Source organism: Pogoniulus pusillus, chromosome 37, assembly GCF_015220805.1.
Source record: "Pogoniulus pusillus isolate bPogPus1 chromosome 37, bPogPus1.pri, whole genome shotgun sequence".
NCBI classification, from domain to species: Eukaryota; Metazoa; Chordata; class Aves; order Piciformes; family Lybiidae; genus Pogoniulus; species Pogoniulus pusillus.
The window spans coordinates 2,779,076-2,805,152 of NC_087300.1; the positions used below are offsets into that span (position 1 = coordinate 2,779,076).

Sequence of the window (26,077 nt, forward strand, 5' to 3'; positions counted from 1 at the left end):
CACACTGAGCACTACAGGAGGTGGCACATAGAGGGGTGGGGGACATGGGGAGGGACACACTGAGCACTACAGGAGGTGGCACAGAGGGGTGGGGGACATGGGGAGGGACACACTGAGCACTACAGGAGGTGGCACAGAGGGAATGGGGACATGGGGAGGGACAAAGTGAGCAGTACAGGAGGTGGCAACAAAGGAATCCTCTAAGCGAGAGCAGAGTGGGACACGGGAAGGGGGGCGGGGGGGATGCTCTTTGGACATCACTGTCCCCACCTGCAGTCCTCCAACCTCCACAGCCCCTGGGACAGCCACGGGTGGAGGTTTGTCACCCAGCCCTGAGTCCCGGGGACACCCAGGTGAGCCCCCACAGGCAGCAGGATCCAGCCCTGTGTGCTGGTAGGGGCTGAGTTAGGGTTGGAGGTGGGGGTGGGGGGAGGGGGTTGCTTATTGCCTATGTCCCCACGGGGCACTGTGCCCGGGGGGGGGTTGCATATGAAGACATTATTGCATAAATAGATCTCTAGATAACCTCTCCTATGTAGATATTGCCCTGGGAGCATGCACGGGCAGGCAGAAGGCTCTGCTGTGCTTCTAGAGCAGGGAAACAACCCAGGCAGAAGAGGGTCAAGTGTGGGACAGACACCCCCACCCCACCCTTTGCCCCTCACCTGCCTAAGGGGGTCCCCACCGCTGCCCTGAGCCAGAGATCGAGGCAGGTCATGCCCCAGCATCTCCGCTCAGCGCTGGCAGCAGGAGGCAGATGGAGCCTTGCATAGCTGGTGGTGACCCCAGGCTGGCTCTGAGGGACCAAGCAGGACCCCACCGGGGAGCTGGGCACATCCTGAGGACTTGGTGCTGAGGATGAGCATCCCTGGCACGGCTGGGAAGCGCTCAAGCCCCCAGCAGCTGGGGGTTGGGGGTCTCATCATCTTGGGAAGGGCAGGAGCATCCCAGCAGCGTGGTCTGCCCATGCCACAGTGCCCTGAGCTCCCACCCCAGCCCCAGAGCAGGCATCCTGCTGCAGCAGCCATGCCCCAGCACGGGAAGACTTGGTTCAAGTAAGACACGGAAGGACAGGAGCGGGCAATGCCAACCAGGCTGCCGCCACCTCCTGGCACCCCGCGGCAGCATCCGCGCCGCTGCCTCCGGCGCTGCTCAGTCCATGTTGGCGCTGGCAGACCTGGAGATGTTGAGGGTCTGGGCAGAGACAGAGATGTCCTCGTGGTCCACGGGGCTGTGGTAGTCAGAGGTGATGTCGGGCTCGCAGGGTGGCACCTGCACGGCTGCCAGGCTGAAGGAGTTGATGGAGCCTTTGCGGAGGCACTGGGAGTAGAGGCCGAGCAGCAGGTCCAGCTTGTGCTCGATGGACTGCACCTGCCGGGGGGGAGGGGAGGGGGCTGGGCTCAGCAGGACCTGCCCCTGGGGAGGAGGGGCTGAGGGGCCTGATGCCCACATCCCACGGGAGCTGGAGGGATGGGTAGGGGGGTGGGTAGGTAGGTGGATGGATGGGTGGGTGGGTGAGTGGGTAGGTGGATGGGTAGGTAGGTGGGTGGGTGGATGGATGGGTGGGTGAGTGGGTAGGTGGATGGGTAGGTAGGTGGGTGGGTGGATGGATGGGTGGGTGAGTGGGTAGGTGGATGGATGGGTGGGTGGGTGAGTGGGTAGGTGGATGGATGGATGGGTGAGGGGGTGGATGGATGGGTAGGTAGGTAGGTGGATGAATAGATGGGTGAGTGGGTGGATGGATGGATGGATGGATGGATGGATGGATGGATGGATAGGTAGGTGAATGGATGGGTGGGTGGGTGAGTGGGTGGATGGATGGATGGATAGGTGAGTGGGTAGATGGATAGGTGAGTGGGTGGATGGGTGGGTAGGTAGGTGGATGGATGGATGGGTGAGGGGGTGGATGGATGGATAGGTAGGTGGATGGATAGATGGGTGAGTGGGTGGGTGGATGGGTAGGTAGGTAGGTGGATGGATGGGTAGGTAGGTGGATGGATAGATGGGTGAGTGGGTAGGTGGATGGGTAGGTAGGTAGGTGGATGGATGGGTGAGGGGGTGGATGGATGGGTAGGTAGGTGGATGGATAGATGGGTGAGTGGGTAGGTGGATGGATGGGTAGGTAGGTGGATGGATGGGTGGGTGGTTGAGTGGGTGGATGGTGACACACTGCCTGGGGACCTCCTGACCTGCCTCTCCACCTTGACCACCCGTCCCATCATGCTGAGCTCGTCCACCAGCTCCGTCTCCAGTGCCAGCTTCTCCCCCTTCTCCCGCACCTTCTTGTCTGTGGCAAGGGCTCCCCTGCCCACGATCTGGTCCACGCTGGCAGGGTGGGAAAAGCCAGAGCCCATCACTCCTGAGGCCATGTGAGACCACATGGGGTGGAGATGAGGCTCTAGAGGTCACTGTGAGACTACACAGGATGGAGATGTGCTCGGGGGAAGGTGCCGTACCCACCGCCAGGTGCCATCGCACCTCCCAGTGGGCACTGCCCAGAGCCTCTCACCACCCTCAGTGCAGCTCACCGTGTCTGCAGGCTCTTGATCCTGCCCAGCATGTCCAGGTGACCTGCTGAGTACTGCTCAATCACATCCTTGACGTCGTAGGGACGCAAGGTCTCCTTGAACTTCCTCTTGGCCACCAGGAACTTGAGGATCCTGCAGGGACACCCAAGCTGCAGGGCCCTGAGGAGGACTGGAGGTGCCCAGAGGCTCCATGCCAGGGTATTGAGGAGAGGAGGGAGCATGCAAAGCATCAAGGCCATGATCACTGTGAGCCACAGCAGGCTGGGCAGGGTTCTCCCATGGGCACAGCAACCTGGAGTCATCCCTGCCCAGCTTGGCCACCACTGTGAGCCAGGAGCCCATGGCAGGCTGGGCAGGGTTCTCCCATGGGCACAGCAACCTGGAGTCATCCCTGCCCAGCTTGGCCACCACTGTGAGCCAGGAGCCCATGGCAGGCTGGGCAGGGTTCTCCCATGGGCACAGCAACCTGGAGTCATCCCTGCCCACCTTGGCCACCACCGTGTGCTGGGCAAAGGCTCTCCAGACACATCCACCTGTCAGAGCTGCAGAGGGGCTGGGGCCAGCAGCTGGTGGCACACAGGGGGGTGCCAGTCTCACCTGACAGCCCTGATGAGGGTCTTCACTGCTGGCATGATGTCCTCGAAGCTCAGATCGCAGTGGGAGCTCTTCTCCTCGCCGCTGTCCTCCGGAGGGCACTCAGCTGCCAAGAGCAGGGTGGGTGGCAGGAGACTGAAGCCTGTGCCCCTCCTGCATGACCTCAAGAGGCAGAGGCAGAGCCCAGCAGTGCCCAGGACCTACCCTCCAGGGCCGCTCGGGGCTTGAGCCTGAGGGAGGCTCTGAAGCGAGTGCGGTCGTTGAAGCTCCAACTCTTCTGCACCTTGGTGGGGCTGGGGGCCTCGGGCAGCTCCTCCGTGCTGGGGGAGCGGTGCAGGGGGGGCCCCAGCTGCAGCCTGCCTCGGCTGCCCTGCCGCTGGCAGCTGCCCAGCCGCATGCGCTCCTTCAGACCCATCCTGTTGCTGCAACGGCAGAGCCAAGTGGGCAGCGTCAGGGCTGGGCTGGCACAGCCCAGGGGCACGGGGGACACACACGGGTGCCCATCGTGGTGGGGATGAGGATGGGGGAGGTTATGCTGAGCTCACAGAGAGCCCCTGGCAGGCAATGGGCACCGGTTCTTGTGCCAGCAGAAGGTGGCACCGTGTGCCCACGCAGGAGCAGCTCTGGGGTTACTCCTTTTAACACCTCCCCCCCCCCGCCTTGAGAGCACAGAAAGGAGGAAACAGAGAGAGAGAGAGTGGGGGAGATGGGCACACGGGCAGGGAGGACACACAGCAGAGCTCCACACCCTGAGCCTGTAGGGACTCCATCCCCGCTGGCACAGGGCATCCTAGGGGCACCCAGGCAGTCCCTTTCCTCCTCCTTCCACAGGCTGCACCTCCTAATTGAGGCTCTGCCCCAGTGAGAGAGCAGAGCATCCCCTCCTACCCTACACCCTGCTCTGCTGGGTTGGGCTGGGGGGGTTACAACAGGCCTCGTTTATGTAGGACCTACACAAACCCACCACATGTGACGGAGGGGGGCATGAGGGCATCCTGGCACATGCAAGGAGGCCAAGCAGAGGAAGTCAAAGATGCAGGGCAAACCCCCAACCCTCTGCACAACAGGGCCCAGGGGTCCCAGGGCATGGCAGGGGCACAGGCAGGGCACTGGGGTCCCAGCTCCTCCCCATGCAGGTCACTGGGAAGACAGCCCCGGGCAGGCAGGGCTGCAGCATGCCCCTGCAGCTGGTGGCAGGGGTGGGAAGAGCTGTGTGCCAGTACAGACCCGGGATGGGCATTACCCCATCCCCTTGAGGTGCCTCAGTTTGCTGCTGTTGGGCTTGGCAAGCCCAGCTTGGACCAGGCTCAGCAGCGCTGTGCAAAGAGGGAAACTGAGGCAGGGCTTGGTGGGGGACAGTGAGGGACAGTCAGCCCAGCCCAGGCCATGCACAAACATCCCAGCCCTGCAGAAGGGGCACCCTGCAGAAGGGGCACCCTGCAAGCCTCTAACCCCCCCAGATCCCCTTCACCCCTCGGGCAGGCAGCCAGGACGGGCAGGGCAGGCAGGGCAGGCAGGCAGGCCATGGTACCTCCGTCTCCATGTGCCCCACGTCCTCAAGAGCCTCCTCTTACCACTAAAGATGGGGCTGGAGGGTCAGGGCAGAGACACAGCAGAAAACAAGAGTTAGCCCATGGCCAGGAGGGTCACCATGTCCCCAGCCCCCTGGGCACGGCTGCGCCCCGATGCGTGGGCACAGGGTCCCTGCCCGCCGCTGCTGAGCACCTCCTGCTGCTCCCTGGTACCTCCACCTGGTACCTCCACCTGGTACCTCCACCTGCTCTGGAGGCCAGAAGCGAGAGCCAAAGTTGTTTGTGTAGGTCCTGCATAAACACCTAAGAGCAGCCCTGCAGTTCCTCAGCGGTGGGGCTGTGCCAAGGGGCGGTGTGGTGAGGGCACACGGTGCCAAGCAGCAGAACGGGCACCACCCTGCCGACGTGGCCAGGGCTCTGCAGCCCCTTCCCCCAGCCCCTTGCCCGTTTGCTGTGGCTTGGCCACCACCACCCAGGGTGAACGTTACCTGAGGCGTAAGCACTTGTGGGGCTCCACATCCTCCTCCTTCCAGCTTGGGGGGTGGGGGTGGGGTGGAGAGTGGTGGGCACAGAAGGTTTGGGAGGAGGTTGGAAGGGATGGAGAGGAGGGAAGTGAGCAGGAGAAGGGAGGAGAGAGAGAAGATGAGATGTTATGAGAGGTGATGCTCGTGGAGGAGGTGGGGGGGAAGCTCAGCCCCACCCTGGGTGGGATGGTTCGGGGAGGGGGTGCAGCTCCTCCCCCTGTCAGCTCTTCGATAGGAAGCTGAGCCCAGCCTGAGGCTGCTGCAGCAGCGAGGAGCACCCCCAAGGCCATACTCACCTCGGGGCTCTCACGGGGACCAGGTCCCCCTTGGCTCCGTGACCACAGTGAGGCAGCCACAGCCCCATGGCACACCCCAACGCTGTGCCAATCCTCCCACCCTCCCCCTGCAGCCACAGCTCTGCCATCAGAGGGGAAACTGAGGCACGATGCCATGGAGCAGCAGCACTGCCTCCCCCCACCTAACCCTTATGCTGACCTGGAGCCCTGTGCTGTGCCACAGTCCTGGGTGGCAGCTGTGGTGGCAAGTTGGGGTCCCTGAGCTGCTCTCTGGCCAGAAGGGGAGATTTAGCTTGGACATTAGGAAGAAACTTTCCAGTGAGGGGTGTGAGACACTGGCACAGGTTGCCCAGAGCTGCTGTGGGTGCCTCATCCCTAGGGGTGTCCAAGACCAGGCTGGATGGGAGGTGTCCCTGCCCATGGCATTGGGAGGTGCCTCCCAACCCATCCTATGAGGTGACCAAGGACACGGTGCAGAGCAGTCCCTGCCAGCAGCGTGGTAGCTCCAAACCCTCTTGCTTCTTCTGGTTGGCACTGGGGCAGCTCCCTGCTGCTGTGGGCACAGGAAGCCCACCTTGGGTCAGGGTTTTGCTCCTCTCCTGGCTCTGCAGCAGGGCCACCCAGCTCCAGCCCCAACATGCTCACAGCACTGCCTCTGCAGAGCCATTTGCAGCCACTCTTGGTGCCCCTGCACAAGGTCCTGGGGCTGGAAATGGGGAGATTCAGCCTGGAGGTTAGGAAGTTCTTCAGCATGAGGGTGGTGAGAGCCTGGAAGGGGTTGCCCAGGGAGGTTGTGGAAGCCTGAGCCCTGGAGGTGTTTAAGGCCAGGCTGGATGAGGCTGTGGGCAGCCTGCTCTAGTGTGAGGTGCCCATGGCAAGGGGGCTGGACCTGGCTGATCCTTGTGGTGCCTTCCAACCTTGACTGATTCTATGGTTCTGTGATTCTATGATTCCATGTCCCCTTCCAGAGCTGTGAGCCAAGAGTGATGCCAGCAGCCAGCAACAGAGCAGGATGGGTGCCATGGCACAGTACTGGGCAGGGAGTGGGGCTGGGGGCTGCTTCTCTGACGCCGATGGGCACCAGGGTGGCACTGCAGGAGGACACAGACGAAGAGAGGAAAGAGAGGAGGGAGAATGTGGGGCTGTGAGGCTGCACCCTCCTACCTTTCCCCTGAACAAGCAGCAGGGAGGAGGCTTTTCTGGCCAGGGGTGAAGGAGTGGTAAGGTGGTGGAGCTCCATCAGGTAATTTTTTCACCTCTGAATTCCTAAATCCTCCGTTGCGGGCTCGGTGCAAGTGCTCAAACATTGGGAGCAGCTCTCTGAGGTTGGGGGTAGATAAAAACATGGAGAAATTCAACTTTCCAAAGCAAATCAGAGGAGCAAACCCAGCCTGAGCAGAGGCAGGTCCTCCTCTGGGAGAAGCAGAGCAAAGAAGGAGCAAAATGAGCAGCAAATCCAGGAGTGAATCTTGAGCAAAATTAGGAGCAAATCCAGAACAAAATTAGGGGCAAATCCAGAGCAAAAGTAGGAGCAAGACAAGGAGCAAATCCAGAGCAAATAAGAAGGAAGACTGGGAGCTAATCCAGAACAAAATTAGGAGCAAATCCAGAGCAAAACTAGGAGCAAGACAAGGAGCAAATCCAGAGCAAATAAGAAGGAAGACTGGGAGCTAATCCAGAACAAAACTAGGGGCAAATCCAGAGTAAAACTAGGAGCAAGACAAGGAGCAAATCCAGAGCAAACAAGGAGCAAATCCAGAGCAAAAATAAGAGCAAACAAGGAGCAAAAGTAGGAGCAAAACAAGGAGCAAATCCAGAGCAAATAAGGAGCAAAACCAGAGCAAAAATCAGAGCAAATCCAGAGCAAAACAAGGAGCAAATCCAGAGCAAAACAAGGAGCAAATCCAGAGAAAGAAAGGAGCAAAACAAAGAACAAAACTGGAGCAAATCCAGAGCAAAATTAGGAGCAAATTCAGATCAAAACTAGGATCAAAATAAGAAGCAAATGTGGAAAAAAACAAGGAGCAAATCCAGAGCAAGCAAGGAGCAAACAAGGAGGAAAACTAGGAGCAAAACAAGGGACAAAACAAAGAGCAAACAAGGAGCAAATCCGGAGCAAACAAGGGGCAAATCCAGAGCAAACAAGGGGCAAAACAAGGGGCAAAACAAGGGGCAAAACAAAGAGCAAAGAAGGGGCAAAACAAAGAGCAAAGAAGGGGCAAAACAAAGAGCAAAGAAGGGGCAAAACAAAGAGCAAAGAAGGGGCAAAACAAAGAGCAAAGAAGGGGCAAAACAAAGAGCAAAGAAGGGGCAAAACAAGGAGCAGAACAAAGAGCAAACAAGGAGCAAATCCAGAGCAAACAAGGGGCAAATCCAGAGCAAACAAGGGGCAAAACAAAGAGCAAAGAAGGGGAAAAACAAAGAGCAAAGAAGGGGCAAAACAAGGAGCAGAACAAAGAGCAAACAAGGGGCAAATCCAGAGCAAACAAGGGGCAAAGCCAGAGCAAACAAGGGGCAAATCCAGAGCAAATAAGGGGCAAATCCAGAGCAAACAAGGGGCAAAACAAGGGGCAAACAAGGGGCAAAACAAAGAGCAAAGAAGGGGAAAAACAAAGAGCAAAGAAGGGGCAAAACAAGGAGCAGAACAAAGAGCAAACAAGGGGCAAATCCAGAGCAAACAAGGGGCAAATCCAGAGCAAACAAGGGGCAAATCCAGAGCAAACAAGGGGCAAATCCAGAGCAAATAAGGGGCAAAACAAAGAGCAAACAAGGAGCAAATCCAGAGCAAACAAGGGGCAAAACAAAGAGCAAACAAGGAGCAAATCCAGAGCAAACAAGGGGCAAAACAAAGAGCAAACAAGGGGCAAATCCAGAGCAAACAAGGGGCAAATCCGGAGCAAACAAGGGGCAAATCCGGAGCAAACAAGGGGCAAAACAAAGAGCAAACAAGAAGCAAAACAAAGAGCAAACAAGAGGCAAAACAAAGAGCAAACAAGGGGCAAAACAAAGAGCAAACAAGGGGCAAAACAAAGAGCAAACAAGGGGCAAATCTGGAGCAAACAAGGAGCAAAACAAAGAGCAAACAAGAAGCAAAACAAAGAGCAAACAAGAGGCAAAACAAAGAGCAAAGAAGGGGCAAAACAAAGAGCAAAGAAGGGGCAAAACAAGGAGCAAAACAAGGAGCAGAACATGGAGCAAACAAGGAACAAATCTGGAGCCAATTGGGAGCAAAACGAGGAGCAAGCAGCAGCTTCCTTTCAAAGGAAAGTTTCTTAACAGCTCCAGCTGGTGCTGCCCACACCTGGGGTGGTGGTGATGGAGGAGGAGATGCTGTGGAAAGGTCCCACAGAAGCTGACCATGGGCCAAGGGGTTGGACCTGTGCTGGGAGGGGGCAGGCAGGGTGACCACCCATGGGGACCTGCCACCATCTGAGCTGGGGATCTGGGCACTGCTGGAACAGTCAGGAGTGGACTGCTCTGAGGCAGCTGAGATGGAGCTTGGTGCTGTGATGCCCACAAGGGGAGAGGCTGGCACCGTGCTCAGCAGTAGTGGATCTCCTGGGGCTGGGGCCAGAGGGATGCACTCTTAAGAGCCCTGTCCTTGGGGAAAACAAGAGTGAAACACAGCTATGGAGGTGTCACTGCAAAGGGACACGTGGCTGGAGTGGGAGTAGGACACGTTGGGAGGAAGGGAGGGCTTGGGCATGGGCACAGCATGGCAGACCCTGGCATGGTGTGATGGGAACACACCAGGCATCTGGAAAAGCTTTGGAGATCTTCAATCCACCTATGGTGGCAACATCTCAGGGGCCATAGGAGGGAAGCACATGGCAGGAATGGGGCATGGAGCTCCCTGCTGCAACCCCCCCAGGTCCATCCACTCTGCCACCACACTCAGGACCAGCTCCCATCCAGCTGCAGCTTCGTTGCCCCAGCCACAAGGTCACCACAGCCGCTGGCACCATCCTCTTCCCCGTGGCACTGTTGGAGGAAGGCTATGGATGGGATGAGAGGGAACAGGGTGGGATGAGTGCTGTGGGAATGGTGAGCTTAGAGTAGGCTCTTGGACACTTCCACAGGTGCTGTGCTGGGGCTCCAGTGCCCCGAGGTGCCCATACTGCTCAGTGCCACCAAACTCTCAGCAGCTCCACATGGCCCCTCAGTGCTGCCCGAGTTGTTTATCAGCCCAGGTGCCCCCCAGGGAGCTCCCCCACTCCTTGCCTACCTGAAAGAGGGCAGGAGGCTGTCATAGTAACACCACGTGGCAGTCAGGTATGCCCGGCTGGCATCAGTTGAGTAGAGGCGCCAGGCAGCCTGCACGGGAGAGCCCACGGGCAGCAGGGTCAGCCAGACCCCCCCAGCTGCAGCCCTTTGGGCACCATGGGCAGAATCCAGCCCAAAGGAGCCAGGCATGAGGTCAGGCATTCGTGTCCTGCCTGCAGCAGGGAGGGACAGGAAGAAGGGCTGGAGGGGACAGAGGGGCAGCCCTGGGATGGGGCAGGAGATGCCAGCCCTGCCCTACCTGGATCAGGTTGGCCGCTGGAGTCCTTCTCTTCTCAAAGTGCTTCTGCCGATGCTGCTCCTGCACCTTGAGAGCAAAGCCAGAGCCCAGGATCCCCTGAAGACAATGAGGAGATGGTGCCCATGCCACCTCTAGCAGAGGTGGGGGGACCCTCCCACCAGAGGGGTGCATTTGGCCCCTTTGTCCCCAGGGGGGCACAGGGACCCTCTCCCTGGTCCTACTGAGTAGTCACCATCCCTGGAGGTGTCCAAGGAAGGTGTGGACAGGGCACTTTGGGACAGAGTTTGATGGCCATGGTGGTGTGGGGTCGATGGTTGGTCTGGCTGACCTGAGAGAGCTTTGCCAACCAAACCAACTCTGCAATACTCACAGCTGGCAGCGCGAAGAAGGAGATGCCAAGCAGGGCGAAGCCAGCTGCCAGCATCCGTCCCAGCCAGGTCTGCGGTGTCTTGTCCCCGTAGCCGATGGTGGTGAGGGTGACCTGCCCGGGGGCAGAGCAGGGAGAAGCCTGGAGGGAGCTCCCCCTCCACGGCATCATCCCACCCTCCTTGTCCCCTCCCGGGGCTGGAGCACCTTGGTGGCCGAGCTTACCGTGCCCCACCAAAGGGAGTCGGCATAGGTGGCAAACTGGACGTTGGCATCCTTCTCTGCCAGGTAGACGAGGAAGGAGGAGAAGATGAGCACCAGGAAACCAATGTACCAGGCGGTGATGAGCTCCTGGAGGGGCAGGAGAGGATGCGGGGAGCGGGGGTGGGGGTAGGGGGGGGGGAGTGTGAGAGCAGTTCTAGGAGGGGGGAGCCAGGGGGGACAGTTCGTGCCAGGACTTCCAGAGGCTCACCTTGCTGTGGGCATAGACCACGGAGCCCAGCAGCTTCCAGGTGCCCCCGCGCCGGTCCATGCGCACCATGCGCAGGATCTGCAGGAAGCGCATACTGCGCAGCGCCGAGGTGGCCAAGATGTTGCCCTGGGTGCCAGCCGCGATGACAGCCACCGAGGCGATGAAGACGATGAAATCTAGGCGGGGGGGGGGGGGGGGGGGGAGGGCAGCGAGGGTCAGAGCCACAAGCGCTTCACAGGCACCCAAGACATGGGTGGCACAGCCCCAGGTCCCTTTGCTCCGCACTGAAAAGCGCTCAGGCATCGGCACAGGCTGCCCCGGGAGGTGATGGAGGCGCCGTGGCTGGAGGCGTCGGTGGAACCTGTGGGCGTGGCACCTGGGGACGTGGTTTAGTGGGCATGGGGGTGTTGGGTTGGTGGTTGGGGGTGGATTAGGTGGGCTGTGGTTAGGAGGTCGAGAGAGGTTCTCCTGCCCCTCTGCTCTGCCCTGCTGAGGCCACATCTGGAGTACTGTGTCCAGTTCTGGGCCCCCCAGTTCAAGAGGGACATAGAACTGCTGGAGAGAGTCCAGCACAGAGCCACAGAGGTGCTGAAGGGAATGGAACAGCTCTGTTAGGAGCAGAGCCTGAGGGAGCTGGGGCTGTGCTGCTGGGAGAGGAGGAGGCTGAGAGGTGACCTCAGCAGTGGTTATCAATGTGTGCAGGTGAGTGGCAGGAGGCTGCAGCCAGGCTCTGCTGGGTGATGCCAGTGCCAGCACAAGGGGCAGTGGTGGAAGCTGAGGCAGAGGAAGCTTCATTTAACCACAAGGAGGATTTTTTTCCCTGTGAAGGTGCCAGAGCCCTGGCACAGGCTGCCCAGGGGGGCTGTGGAGTCTCCCTCTGGAGATACTCAAACCCCACCTGGCTGTGTTCCCATCTCTGGGTGCTGCTGCTCTGGCAGGGGAGGGTTGGACTGGCTGAGCTTTGGAGGTCCCTTCCAGCCCCTGACATTCTGTGATGCTGTGAGCTTGGAGGGCTTTGCCCACCCAACCAGTGCCATGCTGCCAGCCCTGCCCTGCCCTGCCCAGGTACCTATCACGCAGAAAGGCTTCCTGGCGAAGCGGAACCTCCCTCGCCAGCCCCGGTAGCGGCAGCAGCAGCCGGCAGCCCAGACGCGGACGATGTACTCCATGCCGAACACCACAATCATCACGAACTCCTGCCAGGGGGCACAAGAGGGTTGCTGAAGCCTGGAGAAGAGCAGCCTGAGAGGGGAATCTGATGGACGCTGAGCGAGAGATAAAGGGTTGAGAGGCAAGAGGATGGGGCTGGGCTCTTCTCGGTGGTGCCCAGTAACGGGCACGAACTGGAACTCAGCAGGTTCCAGCTGAACAGGAGAGGGAACGATTTTGGTTTGAGGGTGCTGGAGGCCTGGAGGAGGCTGCCCAGAGAGGTTGTGGAGTCTCCTTCTCTGGAGACTTCCAACACTTGTCTGGATGTGTTCCTGTGTGACCTGCCCTGGGCAACCCTGCTCTGGCTTCCTAAATTCAGGGAATGGTTTGGGTTGGAAGGGACCTCAAAGCTCAGCCAGTTCCAATCCCCTGCCATAGGCAGGGACTTCTCCCACCAGCACAGCTTGCTCAAATCCTCATCCAACCTGGCCTTGAACACCTCCAGGGAGAGGGCATCCACAACCTCCCTGGGCAACCTGTGCCAGAGGCTCCCCACCCTCACTGCAAAGAATTTCTTCCTACCCTCCAGTCTCAGCCTCCCCTCTTCCAGCTCAGACCCACTCCCTCTCATCCTGTCACCATAAGCCCTTGTCAAAAGTCCCTCCCCAGCTCTTCTGTAGCCCACTTCAGGTACTGGACCTGTATAGAAATTGCCATCCTGTGTGACCTGCCCTGAGTGACCCTGCTTTAGCAGGGGGGGTTGGATTGGATGATCTCCAGAGGGTCCCTTCCAACTCTCACCATTCTATGATGAATAAAAATACCAAAAGAGGGGCAGCAGGGTGAGGTGAGGGTAGCAGGAGCAAGGTGGCTTTGGTGGTGGTGGGGAATAAAAAGAGGCAGCAGGGTGGGATGAGGATGGCAGCAGTAGGGTGGGTCTGGAAGGGATAAAATGGGCCAGGAAGGTAAGGTGAGGATGGCAGCAGCAGGATGGGTTTGGCAGGGTGGGGGGGAATAAAAAGAGGCAGTAGGGTGGGGATGGCAGGAGGAGGATGGGTTTGGTGGGGAATGGAATGAAAAAGGGCCAGGAAGGTAAGGTGAGGATGGCAGCAGCAGGATGGGTTTGGCAGGGAGAGAATAATAAGGGGCAGCAAGGTAAGGTGAGGATGGCAAGAGCAGGATGGGTTTGGCAGGGGGGGAATAAAAAGGGGCAGCAAGGTAAGGTGAGGATGGCAAGAGCAGGATGGGTTTGGCAGGGGGGGAATAAAAAGGGGCAGCAAGGTAAGGTGAGGATGGCAGCAGCAGGATGGGTTTGGCAGGGGAGGAATAAAAAGGGGCAGCAAGGTAAGGTGAGGATGGCAGCAGCAGGATGGGTTTGGCAGGGAGGGAATAAAAAGGGGCAGCAAGGTAAGGTGAGGATGGCAGCAGCAGGATGGGTTTGGCAGGGGGGGAATAAAAAGGGGCAGCAAGGTAAGGTGAGGATGGCAAGAGCAGGATGGGTTTGGCAGGGGAGGAATAAAAAGGGGCAGCAAGGTAAGGTGAGGATGGCAGGAGGAGGATGGGTTTGGCAGGGAGGGAATAAAAAGGGGCAGCAAGGTAAGGTGAGGATGGCAGCAGCAGGATGGGTTTGGCAGGGGGGGGAATAAAAAGGGGCAGCAGGATGAGGTGGGGATAGAAGGGGCAGGATGGCTTTGGCAGGGCATGGGAAACAGGCAGCAGGGTGGGGATGGCAGAAGCAGGACGGCGCTGGGGGCACTCAGCTGGGTTTGGTGGTGCAAAACGAAAGGCTGGCACTGAGCAGGCTGGAGGGAGGGGGGAGGGGAGCGCGGTGCCCCCTCAAGAGAAGGCACAGTCTCGTCGAGAGCCATCCCAGGGGACCATCAGGGCAGCGAGCCGGGAGCCGCGGCCATGGAGCCTGTCTGAGCATCCTGGCTCTGCTACCTGCGCCAAGCTCAGCCCGAGCCGGGTCCTTTTCCTCCGCCGTCAGCATTGTCCTGCTGCGGCGCACACGAACAAGTCCCTGTTCTGCTTACGCGCGGGGAAAGTCACAAGGACCTTCCCGATTTAGTCCCCGGCCCTCGGCAGAACTCCAGCGTCAGCCTTTTGTGCCAGTTTGGGGGAAAGTTGCCTCTCTCTTTTCTTTTTGAGCCCCTCCCGCCCCTGCTTTCTTCCAGCGCTTTGTGCCTCTGGGTGCTGCGGGCACAGGTTGGCATCCCCTGGCCTGAAAGGAGGCTGGGCGGGGGAGGGGGGGAGGTGATTCTCGAGTTCTTCTCCCTAGCATCCAGAGGAAAAGGCCTGAAATTGTGCCAGGGCAGGGTTAGGTTGGAGATCAGGAAGAAAGTTCACTGCCGCAGGTCAGGGATTGGCACAGGCTGCCCAGGGTGGGAGTCCCCATCCCTGGAGTGGCCACGGCACCCGGGGGCACGGCTTAGTGGCCACGGTTGGGGTCGGGTTGCTGGTTGAGGTGGGTGATCCTAGAGGGCTTTTCCAAGGCAAACAATTCCATGGATGCTACGGCTCTGGCAGCAGCGAGGCCACCCTGCAGCTTCTCCGGGCTGCCCTGGAGCCGCTGCCAGCCTGAACGGCGCCAATCGGGAGTGGCAGGAGGGGGCTGGGGAAGGGGGCAGAGGGGCTGGGCTCAGGGTCGCGATTCTGACTGAACCTCCCGGGGTGCAATGTGGGCAGCAGCCTCGCTGCTCACTCACCAGGATGAAGAGGCACTGGTTGGCCAGTTTCTGGTGCTCCTGGATGGTGGAGAAGACTGACAGCACCAGGCAGCTGAAGACCAGGAGGAAGCTGGAAGAAGAAGATGTTGGTGAGGATGCCCGACCCAGGGAAGGGCCAAGGGGAGCCCAGCTTACAGTGCTGCCACCCTGCCAGCTGTGCCTGACCTGCCAGGGACACAATTCCTGCCCAGTGGGTGGCACAGGGTCACAGGGTGTTAGGGGTTGGAAGTGACCTCTGGAGGTCTTTGAGTCCAATCCCCCCTGCCAGAGCAGGACCATAGAATGATTTGGGACCCCACAAGTAGCTGCTTGTGGGTGCAAAGCTGTGCCCAAATCCTGCCCTCCCCGAGGCTGCCCGTGGTGCTGGGATGCAGCACCTCCTTGAGCCAGGGCATTGAGCCCACAGCAGGATCCCTCCATTCCCTCTGCCATCTCCCTGGCACACCCAGGATGGGCTCTCTGCCAGCCTCGGGCAGGGCTCAGGGTGGTGTGGTGCCCCCTAAGCAATAGGCACATCCCTCCCACTGGTTGTGCCCCCCACCTGTGATGGCACCCACGTGCCAGTATAGGCTGGTAGAACAGCACAGCACCAGGGATGCCCCACAGGCACCAAGGACTAGAACCACACTCTGGCAGCCACGGGGCTCAGTGCCAAGGCTCTGCCAACCTCTGCCCAGGCAGAACAACTGCTAGTTAGAGGCAGGGAGGGAGCAGAAAGGGGCCAGGAGCTTCTCCTGACTGGCTCCAGCATCACTGCCACCACGAGGGACCTGCTGGGGACACCCGACCCAGGGGAAGAGTTAAGAGGCAGCTGCCATGGGGCTGTTTGTCCTAGGGCTGGGCTTGGGCACGGGTGGCACGGGGGGCACAGGGGGCACAGGCCCATTTAAAACAGGGAGGGGGAATAAAAAGGAGATTCTGAAGCTGGAGGGAATCAAAGTCCCAAAATAATTTTTTTTCCCCTGATCCAGCGGTTCTAAAAATGGAAAGTGGAGAGTTTGTGCCACCAGCCCACGTGATGGCATGCAAAGGGCCACTGCTCTGCCACTGCCAGCCCTGCCATGGCACAGGGAGCCCTGGGCACAGCCTGAGCACTGCCATCCCATGGCATCACAGGGAGACACTGCTGGCAGCACCAGGACAGCCAGGCCAAAGCTAGCAGTGTGAGGTGGCCCTGGCACCTTGTCCTCCAAGCCTGGTGGGCACTCATCTTGCCCTCTGCAAAGGGCCACTGCTCTGCCACTGCCAGCCCTGCCATGGCACAGGGAGCTCCAGGCACTGCCTGGGCACTGCCATCCCATGGCACCACAGGGAGACACTGCTGGCAGCACCAGGACAACCAGGCCAAGGCTAGCAGTGTGAGGTGGCCCTGGCACCTTGTCCTCCAAGCTGATGGGCACCCATCTTGCCCTCCCAGCACAGTGAGCAATGCTCATGGGTGGGCAGCTCAGGGAGATGCTGCCTGGCACCCACTCAGGGGCACCAGGGGCACTTTCCCCTCTCCTCTTACTGCTGCCATGGAGCTGAACTGGTTCTGAACTGTTTGCCCAAGGGGTGAAACCAGACCTGTGCCACACACCTGCCCCAGTGGGGAGGTACTGTGCCCTCTGTGGGACCACCCATGTCAAGGGGACCTGGCACCAAGAGTGAGCACTGGAGTGGGGAGAGCCAAAGTTCCCCCAAAGCTGGGCATGACCCAGGGACACACAGATCCATCCAGAGAACCCAGTTTGTGCCATGTAGGGATGGGAACTCTGCCAATCTGGGTGTGGCATGAGGAGGCTGCCAGGTGCCCACAGCTGGGCACAGGATGGGTAGCACCCAACTCAACCCCCAGCCTAGAGGGGCAGGCAGGTCTGCTCCCTGAGGGCAAAGCAGGGGTGGGATGGTTGGGGAAGGACTGGCTCAGGGTCTGCAGCAGGGAGAGCTGGAGTGGCACACCCTGTGCCAGCTGCAGCAGGGAAGGGGGCAGGGGGTGTCCCAGCCCTGGCACTGCCCTGCCGCAGAGGACAAAGCTCCTCTCCCAGGCTCTCCCCATCTCCAAGGCAGAAGCTGGAGCCACTTCCCTCTCCTCAATAATTCCTGGAGCCCCTTTCCCCTGGCACAGCAGCAGCTCTGCCCTTAGCTCCTCTGGCAGCGGGTGGCACAGCAGGGCACCTTCACCCCTGCCCACCCAGGTGCCACGGTGGGGAGGGGGGGGGGGGGTGGTACAGCGGGCAGATTGCTGGGTCTTTTAGTCACAAGTGCTTGGGCCAAGAAGGAAAACAACCCCAAAGGCCAAAGGCATCCCTGGCTGAGCAGCGCAGGGCAGAGCCTCTCTGCTTTGTGCATCCTCAGCACTACAGCCGAAGCCGCCAGGATTTAGCAGGCAATTACACAGGCAGCGGAGCACAAAGCAGAGGCAGAAGGCAGCAATCTTCCAGCCTGCAAAGATTTGTGCCAGCCGGCAAGGAGGGGAGGTTGGGGGGGGATCAGGGGGAGGCGTCTCCTGTGCCTGGGCACAAGCTGCTTCCAACCGGGGACACGCCGTGGGTGGTCCCCCGCAGGCAGCCGCAGCTCCGCTTGGCCCCACGAGGGACGGAGCAGGTTGGTAAAGCTGATGATGGAAAGCTGCAGGGCTGGGGAGGGGCAATGCCTCCCCCTGGGCTTCCCTCCCCAGCTCCCCCACCCAGCAGGCAGCCATCAGGAGCTGGGCACCGCAGCCCTGTGGCACCGCTGGCAGCAGCAGGACAATCGAGCCAAGGCTAGCAGCGTGTGCGAGGGGAGCCTGGCACCCTGTCCTCCAAGCCTGGTGCCCAGCACAGGGTGGGCAGCTCAGGGAGATGCTGCCTGGCACTCACTCAGGAGCACCAGGGGCACCTTCCCCTCTCCTCTTGCTGCTGATGTGGAGCTTTGGAACTGAACCTGGTTCCGAACAGGCTGCCCAAGGGGTGAAGCCAGCCCCAGCCCCAACACCAGTGTTGGGAGATGATCCTCTGTGCCCTCTGTGGGACCACCCGTGCCAAGGGGACCTGAGATTTGGTGAAGGACGCAGCCACCCGAGGCCCCCACGGTGCCAGCTGGGAAAGAAACTTCCTGGGAACACATCACCTGCTAGGAATTAACTTGCAAAGCCTGGCCCAGAGCCGCGTCCTGGCTGCCGGCAGCGCCTAAGCGGCTTAGGGAGAGGTCAGATGCCTGCAGGCAGCGCGGGGAGCCTGGAGCCAGCCTCCTGTGTGCCCCACGCCCCGGGGGACCTGCCTGGGTGGGGCAGCAGCTGGCAGGGGAGCTGCCGTGGGGAATGGGATGGGGCAGATCTGCCATGGGGAATGGGATGGGCAGGAGCTGGCAGGGGATCTGCCATGGGGAATGGGATGGGGCAGCAGTAGCAGGGCAGGAGCTGGCAAGGGAGCTGCCATGGGGAATGGGATAGGGCAGATCTGCCATGGGGAATGGGATGGGGCAGATCTGCCATGGGGAATGGGATGGGGCAGCAATAGCAGGGCAGGAGCTGGCAGGGGAGCTGCCATGGGGAATGGGATAGGCAGGAGCTGGCAGGGGATCTGCCATGGGGAATGGGATGGGGCAGCAATAGCAGGGCAGGAGCTGGCAGAGGATCTACTGTGGGTAATGGGATGGGGCAGGACATCTGCCATGGAAAATGGGATGGGGCAGGAGCTGGCAGGGGATCTGCTGTGGAGAATGGGATGGGGCAGCAATAGCAGGGCAGAAGCTGGCAGGGGAGCTGCCATGAGGAATGGGATGGGGCAGGAGCTGGCAGGGGAGCTGCCATGGGGAATGGGATAGGCAGGAGCTGGCAGGGGAGCTGCCATGGGGAATGGGATGGGGCAGCAATAGCAGAGCAGGAGCTGGCAGAGGATCTACAGTGGATAATGGGATGGGGCAGGACATCTGCCATGGAAAATGGGATGGGGCAGGAGCTGGCAGGGGATCTGCTGTGGAGAATGGGATGGGGCAGCAATAGCAGAGCAGGAGCTGGCAGGGGAGCTGCCATGGGGAATGGGATGGGGCAGATCTGCCATGGGGAATGGGATGGGCAGGAGCTGGCAGGGGAGCTGCCATGGGGAATGGGGTAGGGCAGCAATAGCAGGGCAGGAGCTGGCAGGGGAGCTGCCATGGAGAATGGGATGGGGCAGATCTGCCATGGGGAATGGGATGGGCAGGAGCTGGCAGGGGAGCTGCCATGGGGAATGGGATGGGGCAGGGATGCTGGGGCAGGAGCCAGCAGGAACCTTGCTGCCTCCCTGCTCACTGGCGTCCCAGAGGATGGAGGGAGCAGCTGCTGCTGCTGCTGAGCTGGTGCATCAGCCCTCCTCGGTAACACTTCCCATCACCAACCCCCTCCCCAGGGGCCTCCTGCTGCTGCCCACGCCCCTCCCTGCTGGCACCTGGCCCTCCATGGGTGGGGACTCACCACTGGCAGCCTGGGTGCAGGGATGAAGACCCCTCCAAGCTGCTCTCACTGTGGTTGGAGCAAAGCCTGTCTGCAGGAGCACTCCTCCCCAAAATAATAATGCCATGCTGGTGGGGGGCCCTGGCTGGGAGGAGGCAAATCTCCCCCCCACCCCACCCCCTGCCCCCTATTCATCTTCATTAGAGCAGACTCTGCCATATGCTCACCCTGGCAGTGTGGTGCCAGAGAGGAACAGGTGAGCTGGGAAAGCTGCTGAGCTCAGGGGAAGCTGGGCCAGGTTGGCTCTGGCTGGTCAAGAGCAGTGCTGGGCAAGGGGCCACCAGGCAGCACTCTCTGCCAAGATGAACATCCCTGAGCAGCACCTTGGTGTAGCCTGGGCAGAGCTGTGCCAGCATGCCCCAGAACCATGGAATCAGGGAGGTTGGCAAAGCCCTTTAAGCTCACCCAGCCCAACCATCCTCTAACTCTACCCAAGGCTGGGGCTAAGCCATGGTCCTCAGCATCACTTGCAGGGATGGGGATTCAGCCACCCCCCTGGGCAGCCTGTGCCAGGCTTCAAGAACCCTTTCAGTGAAAGAGTTTCTTCTGATACCCAACCTAACAGACCAAGGGGACACAGCCTCAAACTGTGCCAGGGCAGGTCTAGGCTGGATGTTAGGAGGAAGTTGTTGGCAGAGAGAGTGATTGGCATTGGAATGGGCTGCCCAGGGAGGTGGTGGAGTGGCCATGGCTGGAGGTGTTGAAGCCAAGCCTGGCTGGGGCACTTAGTGCCATGGTCTGGTTGGTTGGGCAGGGCTGGGTGCTAGGTTGTGCTGGCTGAGCTTGGAGCTCTCTGCCAACCTGCTTGGTTCTGTGATTCTAACCCTCCCCTGGTGCAACTTGAGTCCATTTCTTCTTGAAATGGAAGGAACTCTGAAACACCTCCAGGGATGAGCATTCAGCTACCTCCCTGGGCAGCCTCTGCCAGAGTTTGAGAAGGCTTCCAGGGAAGAATTTTCTCCTAGGGTCCAGCCTGACCCTCCCCTGGTGCAGCCTGAGCCTATTCCCTCTGCTCCTAGCACTTGTTCCTTGGCAGAAGAGACCAACTCCCACCTGGCTTCAGCCTCCTGTCAGGGAGATGCAGAGAGCCAGAAGGTCTCCCCTCAGCCTCCTTTTCTCCAGGCTAAACACCCTCAGCTGCTCCTCAGGAGATGTCACAGTCCCACTACTACTGCCAAGCCACTGCCACCAACCCCATGCCCCTCAGCATCACATCCCAGTGCCAATGGGACAGTGATGGGAATGCATCCAGGCATATTTGGATGCTCTCCAAAGCCTCTCTGGGCAGCCTGTTCCAAGCCTTCAGCATCCTCACACCAAACAAGTTTCCCTTCCTGTTTAGGTGGCACCTCCTGGGTCCCACTTTGTGCCCACTGGGCACCAGAAATCTGCCTCTCTGTGAGAGGTATCTGTGACCTCTCTCTCAGCTTTCTCTTCTCCAGGCTGAGCTGGAAGAGGAGGGATTGAGACTGGAGTGAGGGTGGTGAGACCCTGGCACAGGTTGAGGGTGGTGAGACCCTGGCACAGGTTGCCCAGGGAGGTTGTGGAGCACAGAAGCACCCAATGTGATCTTTGATCACATTGGGTGCTTCTGTGCTCCACAACCTCCCTGGAGGTGTTCAGCACCAGGCTGGATGAAGCCTTGAGCTGAGTGAGAAGTATCCCTGCCCATGGCAGGGAGGTTGGCACTGCCTGAGCCTTAAATTCCTTTCCAACTCAACCCCATTCTGTGACTCTGAACAGCTTCAGCTCCTTCCAACTCCCTTCATCACCCTTTTAGCCTCCAGCCCAGGAGGTTCAGCTGCCCCAACCCTGCTTGCAGCTGCATAAACATCATGTCCTGCAAATCCCACCCCCCCCCCCATGCCAGCAGCCCTTCAGCAGAGGTGAAGCAGGAGGCCTGCCTGCTGCAGGGGCTATAAATAACCCAGCTGTAGTGGCCCTGTTTGCAGCCGTAACCATGGCAGGGTCCAGCCTGAGCAGAGCAGGAGCAGGAAAGCAGCCTCAGTGTTCCTCCACTGGCACTGCAGCACACCTCAGCCCTGACACTAAACCAGCAACTGAACACAAACCCTCCCCAGTCCATTAAACACCTAAGATGTTCTATTCCTGCTGCTGGCATCCCATCAGGTCCATCCTCACTGGCTGTGCCCACCAGAATCAACCATTCTGCCTGGCACAGCTGTGCCACCAGCCCTGCACACCTTGGCCAGGCCAGGCAACACCACCAGAAGCAGTGAGCAGATGCACCTCCTGTGCCTGGTGGGGCTGGAATCCCAGGGCAGGGCCTCCTGGCACTCCACAGGAGAATTTTGGGAGCCAGGGACATGAGTGGTGCCAAGAAGTTGAAGCAGGCTGAGCCCCCAGATGCCTTGCAGAGAGGGCAGAATCATAGAATCAAGCAGGTTGGAAGAGACCTCCAAGCTCAGCCAGTCCAACCTAGCACCCAGCCCTAGCCAGCCAACCAGACCCTGGCACTAAGTGCCCCATCCAGGCTTTGCTTGAAGACCTCCAGGGACGGTGCCTCCACCACCTCCCTGGGCAGCCCATTCCAATGGGAAACCATGGGTAGAGAGGGCAGATCTAGGTGCTCAGTGAGCCCCATTTTGACCCTAAGATGTTCTCCTGCTACTGGCATCCCATCAGGTCCATCCTCACTAGCTGAGCCCACCAGAACCCCCATTCCTCCTGGTAGAGCTGTGCCACCAGCCCTGCACATCCTGACTTGATGACCTCCGAGGTCTTTGCCAACCTAAATGATTCTGTGATCCTAGGAAGAAGCCACAGAGAAGCAAGAGCCACAGGGAAGGCTTCATGGAAGAGATGCCTACACCTTGCACCCTCTCTGGCATCTTCCCACAGGCTTGGAGGGGGGTTCCTGGCAGGCCTGGCAGCCCTGAGGCACACCTCAGCCCTGACACTGAGTCAGCAACTGAACACAAACCCTCCCCAGACCACTAAATGCCTACTCCTGCTACTGGCATCCCATCAGGTCCATCCTCACTGCCTGAGACCACCAGAGCCCCATTCCTCCTGGCACAGCTGTGCCACCAGCCCTGCACACCTTGCCCAGGCTGGGCAACACCACCAGAAGCAGTGAGAGCTAGGAGCTGGGCACAGCTGGGGTGGCAGAGGAGGGACCCAGAGCTTGGTAGGCTCTGTGAGGGAAGCTGCTTGGTCTGCTGTGGTCATTCCAGGGGCAAAACACACACGGGTTGGGAGGAAGAAGTGATGGAGGGCAGCTGGGCACGCACAGGAGCTGGCAGGGACACCCAGCACGGGGACTCTGAGGGGCTGCAAAGTGCCAGCAGAGCCCCACAGCAGCTCCAAGCCTCCCAACCACCTATCTGCAGGCAGCTGGAGCCAGCACACAGCCAGCCCCAGCATGGCATCAGCAACACAAAGCCTGGCACATGCTCAGAGCCCAGTCCTGAAGTGGTTATCAGCACTGGCAGAGTGAAGGTGCTGCACCGAGAGCCCTCCTCAGCCTAGACCTGGGGGTACTGCTGGGGTAAGGCAGGATGGGAGGTTTCCTGTGGCCTGGCACAGGCTGGCAGTAGGGCTGGGATGAGGAGTCTGTCTGTGGGGTGCACATCTCCTCCTGCAGGCCTGTGGCATGGAGCTGGGGCAGCATCCATGGCAGGGAACCAGCAATACCGTGGCATGGAGCTGGCAGCACCCATGGCATAGAGCTGGCAGCAACCCTGGCACAGAGTTGGGAGTACTCACTGTAGGGACCCAGCAGCACCCACAGCAGGGACTCAGCAGCACCCCTAGAACAGAGCCAGCAGCACCCCTGGAACAGAGCCAGCAGCACCCACAGCAGGGACCCAGCAGCGCCCCTAGAACTGAGCTGGCAGCACCCACAGCAGGGACTCAGCAGCACCCATGGCAGGGACCCAGCAGCACCCCTAGAACTGAGCTGGCAGCACCCAGAGCAGGGACTCAGCAGCACCCCTGGCACAGAGTTGGCAGTACCCACTGCAGGGACCCAGCAGCCCTGGCACAAAGCTGGCAGCACCCACTGCAGGGACTCAGCAGCACCCAGAGCAGCAGCTGCAGAGGAGGTCCCACAGCAGCCAGGAGCTGCTGTCCCCAACCCCTTCGTGCTGTGACGAGTGGGAGCCAAAGCCTGCAGACAGCATCACCCAGCACCCTGGCACTGTGCCCCTGTGCCCCCCAGCACCCTGGCCCCGCGGGGAGCATGGTCACAAGGTTGCTGTGGACGGTGCCAAGAGGCTCACACGGAGCTGCTGAGATAGTTTTGCTCTTGAATCATCTGGCAAGGAGCTGCCTTAAGGAGGAGGGAGGGGTAAGGGGGGTGGGAGGGCAAACCAGGCTGCTTTCAGATGCACCTCCCGTGCCTGGTGGGGCTGGAACCCCAGGGCAGGGCCTCCTGGCACTCCACAGGAGAATTTTGGGAGCCAGGGACACGAGTGGTGCCACGAAGTTGAAGCAGGCTGAGCCCCCAGATGCCTTGCAGAGAGGGCAGAAGCACCCACGGGTAGAGAGGGCAGATCTAGGTGCTCAGTGAGCCCCGTTGTGACCCTCACTCCTAAAGACTGCTGCTTGGAGGGACCAGAGATGCTCCAAGGTGACCAAGCATCACCTCTGCACCCCTTGGCAGTGAGGCTTTCCCCTCATCCTCACCATCGGGACCAGCCAGCCTTGGGCATCCAAATTGGCACCTCCTGCTCTGGGCTGGAAGGTCCTGATGGGAGCTGCAAAAGAAGGGAAAGGAAAAAGGAAGAGAGAGAGAGAGAGAGAGAGAAAGGAAGAGGAAGAAAAATCAATGCAGAGGTTCACATTGCACCAAAGCAGCTCCATTTTGTGCCCTGGTGGCACCACAGTGGGCTGGGGAAACTGCTGTGCCTGCTTCTCCTGCCCCTGGCATTGCCCCCACACCAGCTCCCATTTCAAGCCTGGTGAAGGTGAACAGGGCCAGTCTCAGGAGCAAATCCCCTGCTTGAAGGGCACAGCTTCAGCAGCAGCAGCAGCAGCAGCAGCAGCAGCAGCAGCAGCAGCAGCAGGGCACAGCCTCCCCAGCCTCTCTGGGCCAGAGCAGCAACCAGACTGGGAATCACCCACCCTCAGCCCACCCCATGCCCAGGAGGAGGTGCCAGTGGCAGCAGATAAATGCCAGGGTCTTGATGCAAGAGGTCTTTGCCCAGCTGGCTTTGGGTGCCATGTCCCTGCAAACCCTCTGAGTCTCCAGGCCTTCAGTGGCCCCAGGTGGGTTGTTGAGGGCAGAGGTGATGGAGAGATGCAGTGAGATAGGGCAGCCTGGCAGAGCCCTGCTACTACACTGGTGCTCTGCACTGGAGCTGGGATGCAGTGGAGTTGGCAAACCTCCTCCTGCCCACCACAGCCCTCTGCTGTATCAGGCTCCAAGAGCAGAGAAACTCCAGGACAGTTCAGCTGCCAGCAGCCTGGGCCAGGGCCAGGAGCTGGCCAGTGCTTGGAGGGCACCCACCAGCTGCTGCCCTGCACCCATGGCATCCCTACCACCCCGTGCCCAGAGCCAGAGGGGAGTTCCCGTGGCTCTGAGGCACTCAGCCAGCCCTGAGCTGGGGAGAGCCCATGCCTGGCATCACCCACCCAGTGCCAGCACCTGCCACCCCTCTGTCCATCCTAACAGACACAGAGATCAGACACAGCAAGGATGCCATGGCATTGCCACCCTGTGCCCAAGCAATGGGCACTCTCTGAGCCCTTTGCCCCAGTGACAGCTTCACAAGGTGAATAAACCTCTCTCAACTCAACAGTGCCCAGGTGAGGTGCTGCCAAAAAGCAGGCAGGGGAAGGGAGGTGCCCAGCTGGCCCAGCATGGGGGGTAGAGCTTCAGGCAGGGGGTTGCAGGTTTGCTCCTGGTGCTGCTGGCTCAGTCCTCCCTAATTTGCTGCAGGTCAAACTGTTCTTCATTAAAGCATTCCTCCAGGAAATGGGAAAAGTGCTGAGCTGAGCTTCTGGTGCACCCAGCAGTTTCATAACCAGCTCCTCACCAGCTCCCAGAGCCCAGCTGGCATCGTCGGGGCAGCAGCACTGAGCCACAGGCCATGCCCTGGGGCTGGGAGATGGGCAGGAGCAGCCTGGACTGGAAAGCAGGCTGCAGGAGTCTTCTTCTCTGCAGGCTCTCAGAACCTTCCTGGGTGACCTGCCCTGAGTGATCCTGTCCTGGCAGGGCAGTTGGATTGGGGAGGGGCCTGGAGCACAGCCCTGTGAGGAGAGGCTGAGGGAGCTGGGGGGGTGCAGCCTGCAGCAGAGGAGGCTCAGGGCAGAGCTCATTGCTGCCTGCAGCTGCCTGCAGGGAGGCTGTAGCCAGGTGGGGTTGGGCTCTGCTGCCAGGCAGGCAGCAACAGAAGAAGGGGACACAGCCTCAAGCTGTGCCAGGGCAGGTTGAGGCTGGATGTTAGGAGGAAGTTGTTGTCAGAGAGAGTGATTGGCATTGGAATGGGCTGCCCAGGGAGGTGGTGGAGTGGCTGTGGCTGGAGGTGTTGCAGCCAAGCCTGGCTGGGGCACTTAGTGCCATGGTGTGGTTGGTTGGGCAGGGCTGGGTGCTAGGTTGGGCTGGCTGAGCTTGGAGCTCTCTGCCAACCTGCTTGATCCTATGATTCTGTGATAATCTCCAGAGGTCCCTTCCAATCCCCAGCATTCTGTGACTCTGGTGCAGGAGATGCCTTGGGGGGGCAGCCCCCAGGCTGGGCTGGCAGCAGTGCCTATGCCAAGGGCAGAAGCCCACAGAAGCTCTGCTCAGAAATCACAGAACCAACCAGGCTGGAAAAGACCTCTAAGGTCATCGAGTCCAACCTATCACCTAACCCTTCTAATCACCTAACCCACGGCACTGAGTGCCTCATCCAGCCTCCTCTTCAACACCTGCAGGGATGGGGACTCCAGGAGCAGAGTTCCCCAACA

The 26,077-nt window shown here is 60.0% G+C and overlaps 1 protein-coding gene across 1 annotated transcript in view; it reads right to left on the reverse strand.

Moving 5' to 3' along the window:
• Nucleotides 1–1,059: 1,059 nt before the first annotated feature.
• Nucleotides 1,060–26,077, reverse strand: part of KCNQ4 (potassium voltage-gated channel subfamily Q member 4) — a 29,027-nt gene continuing 4,009 nt past the window's right edge. Inside the window, exons 2-15 of the mRNA XM_064172449.1 lie at nt 14,689–14,779; nt 11,904–12,030; nt 10,835–11,010; nt 10,588–10,713; nt 10,367–10,504; nt 9,997–10,092; nt 9,700–9,788; nt 6,639–6,794; nt 5,143–5,187; nt 3,327–3,544; nt 3,126–3,228; nt 2,529–2,660; nt 2,190–2,325; nt 1,060–1,371 (exon numbers count right to left, since the gene is read on the reverse strand). Coding sequence (XP_064028519.1) covers nt 1,153–1,371; nt 2,190–2,325; nt 2,529–2,660; nt 3,126–3,228; nt 3,327–3,544; nt 5,143–5,187; nt 6,639–6,794; nt 9,700–9,788; nt 9,997–10,092; nt 10,367–10,504; nt 10,588–10,713; nt 10,835–11,010; nt 11,904–12,030; nt 14,689–14,779 — 1,852 coding nt within the window. The 3' untranslated portion in view covers nt 1,060–1,152. The remainder of the gene's footprint in view (nt 1,372–2,189; nt 2,326–2,528; nt 2,661–3,125; nt 3,229–3,326; nt 3,545–5,142; nt 5,188–6,638; nt 6,795–9,699; nt 9,789–9,996; nt 10,093–10,366; nt 10,505–10,587; nt 10,714–10,834; nt 11,011–11,903; nt 12,031–14,688; nt 14,780–26,077) is intronic.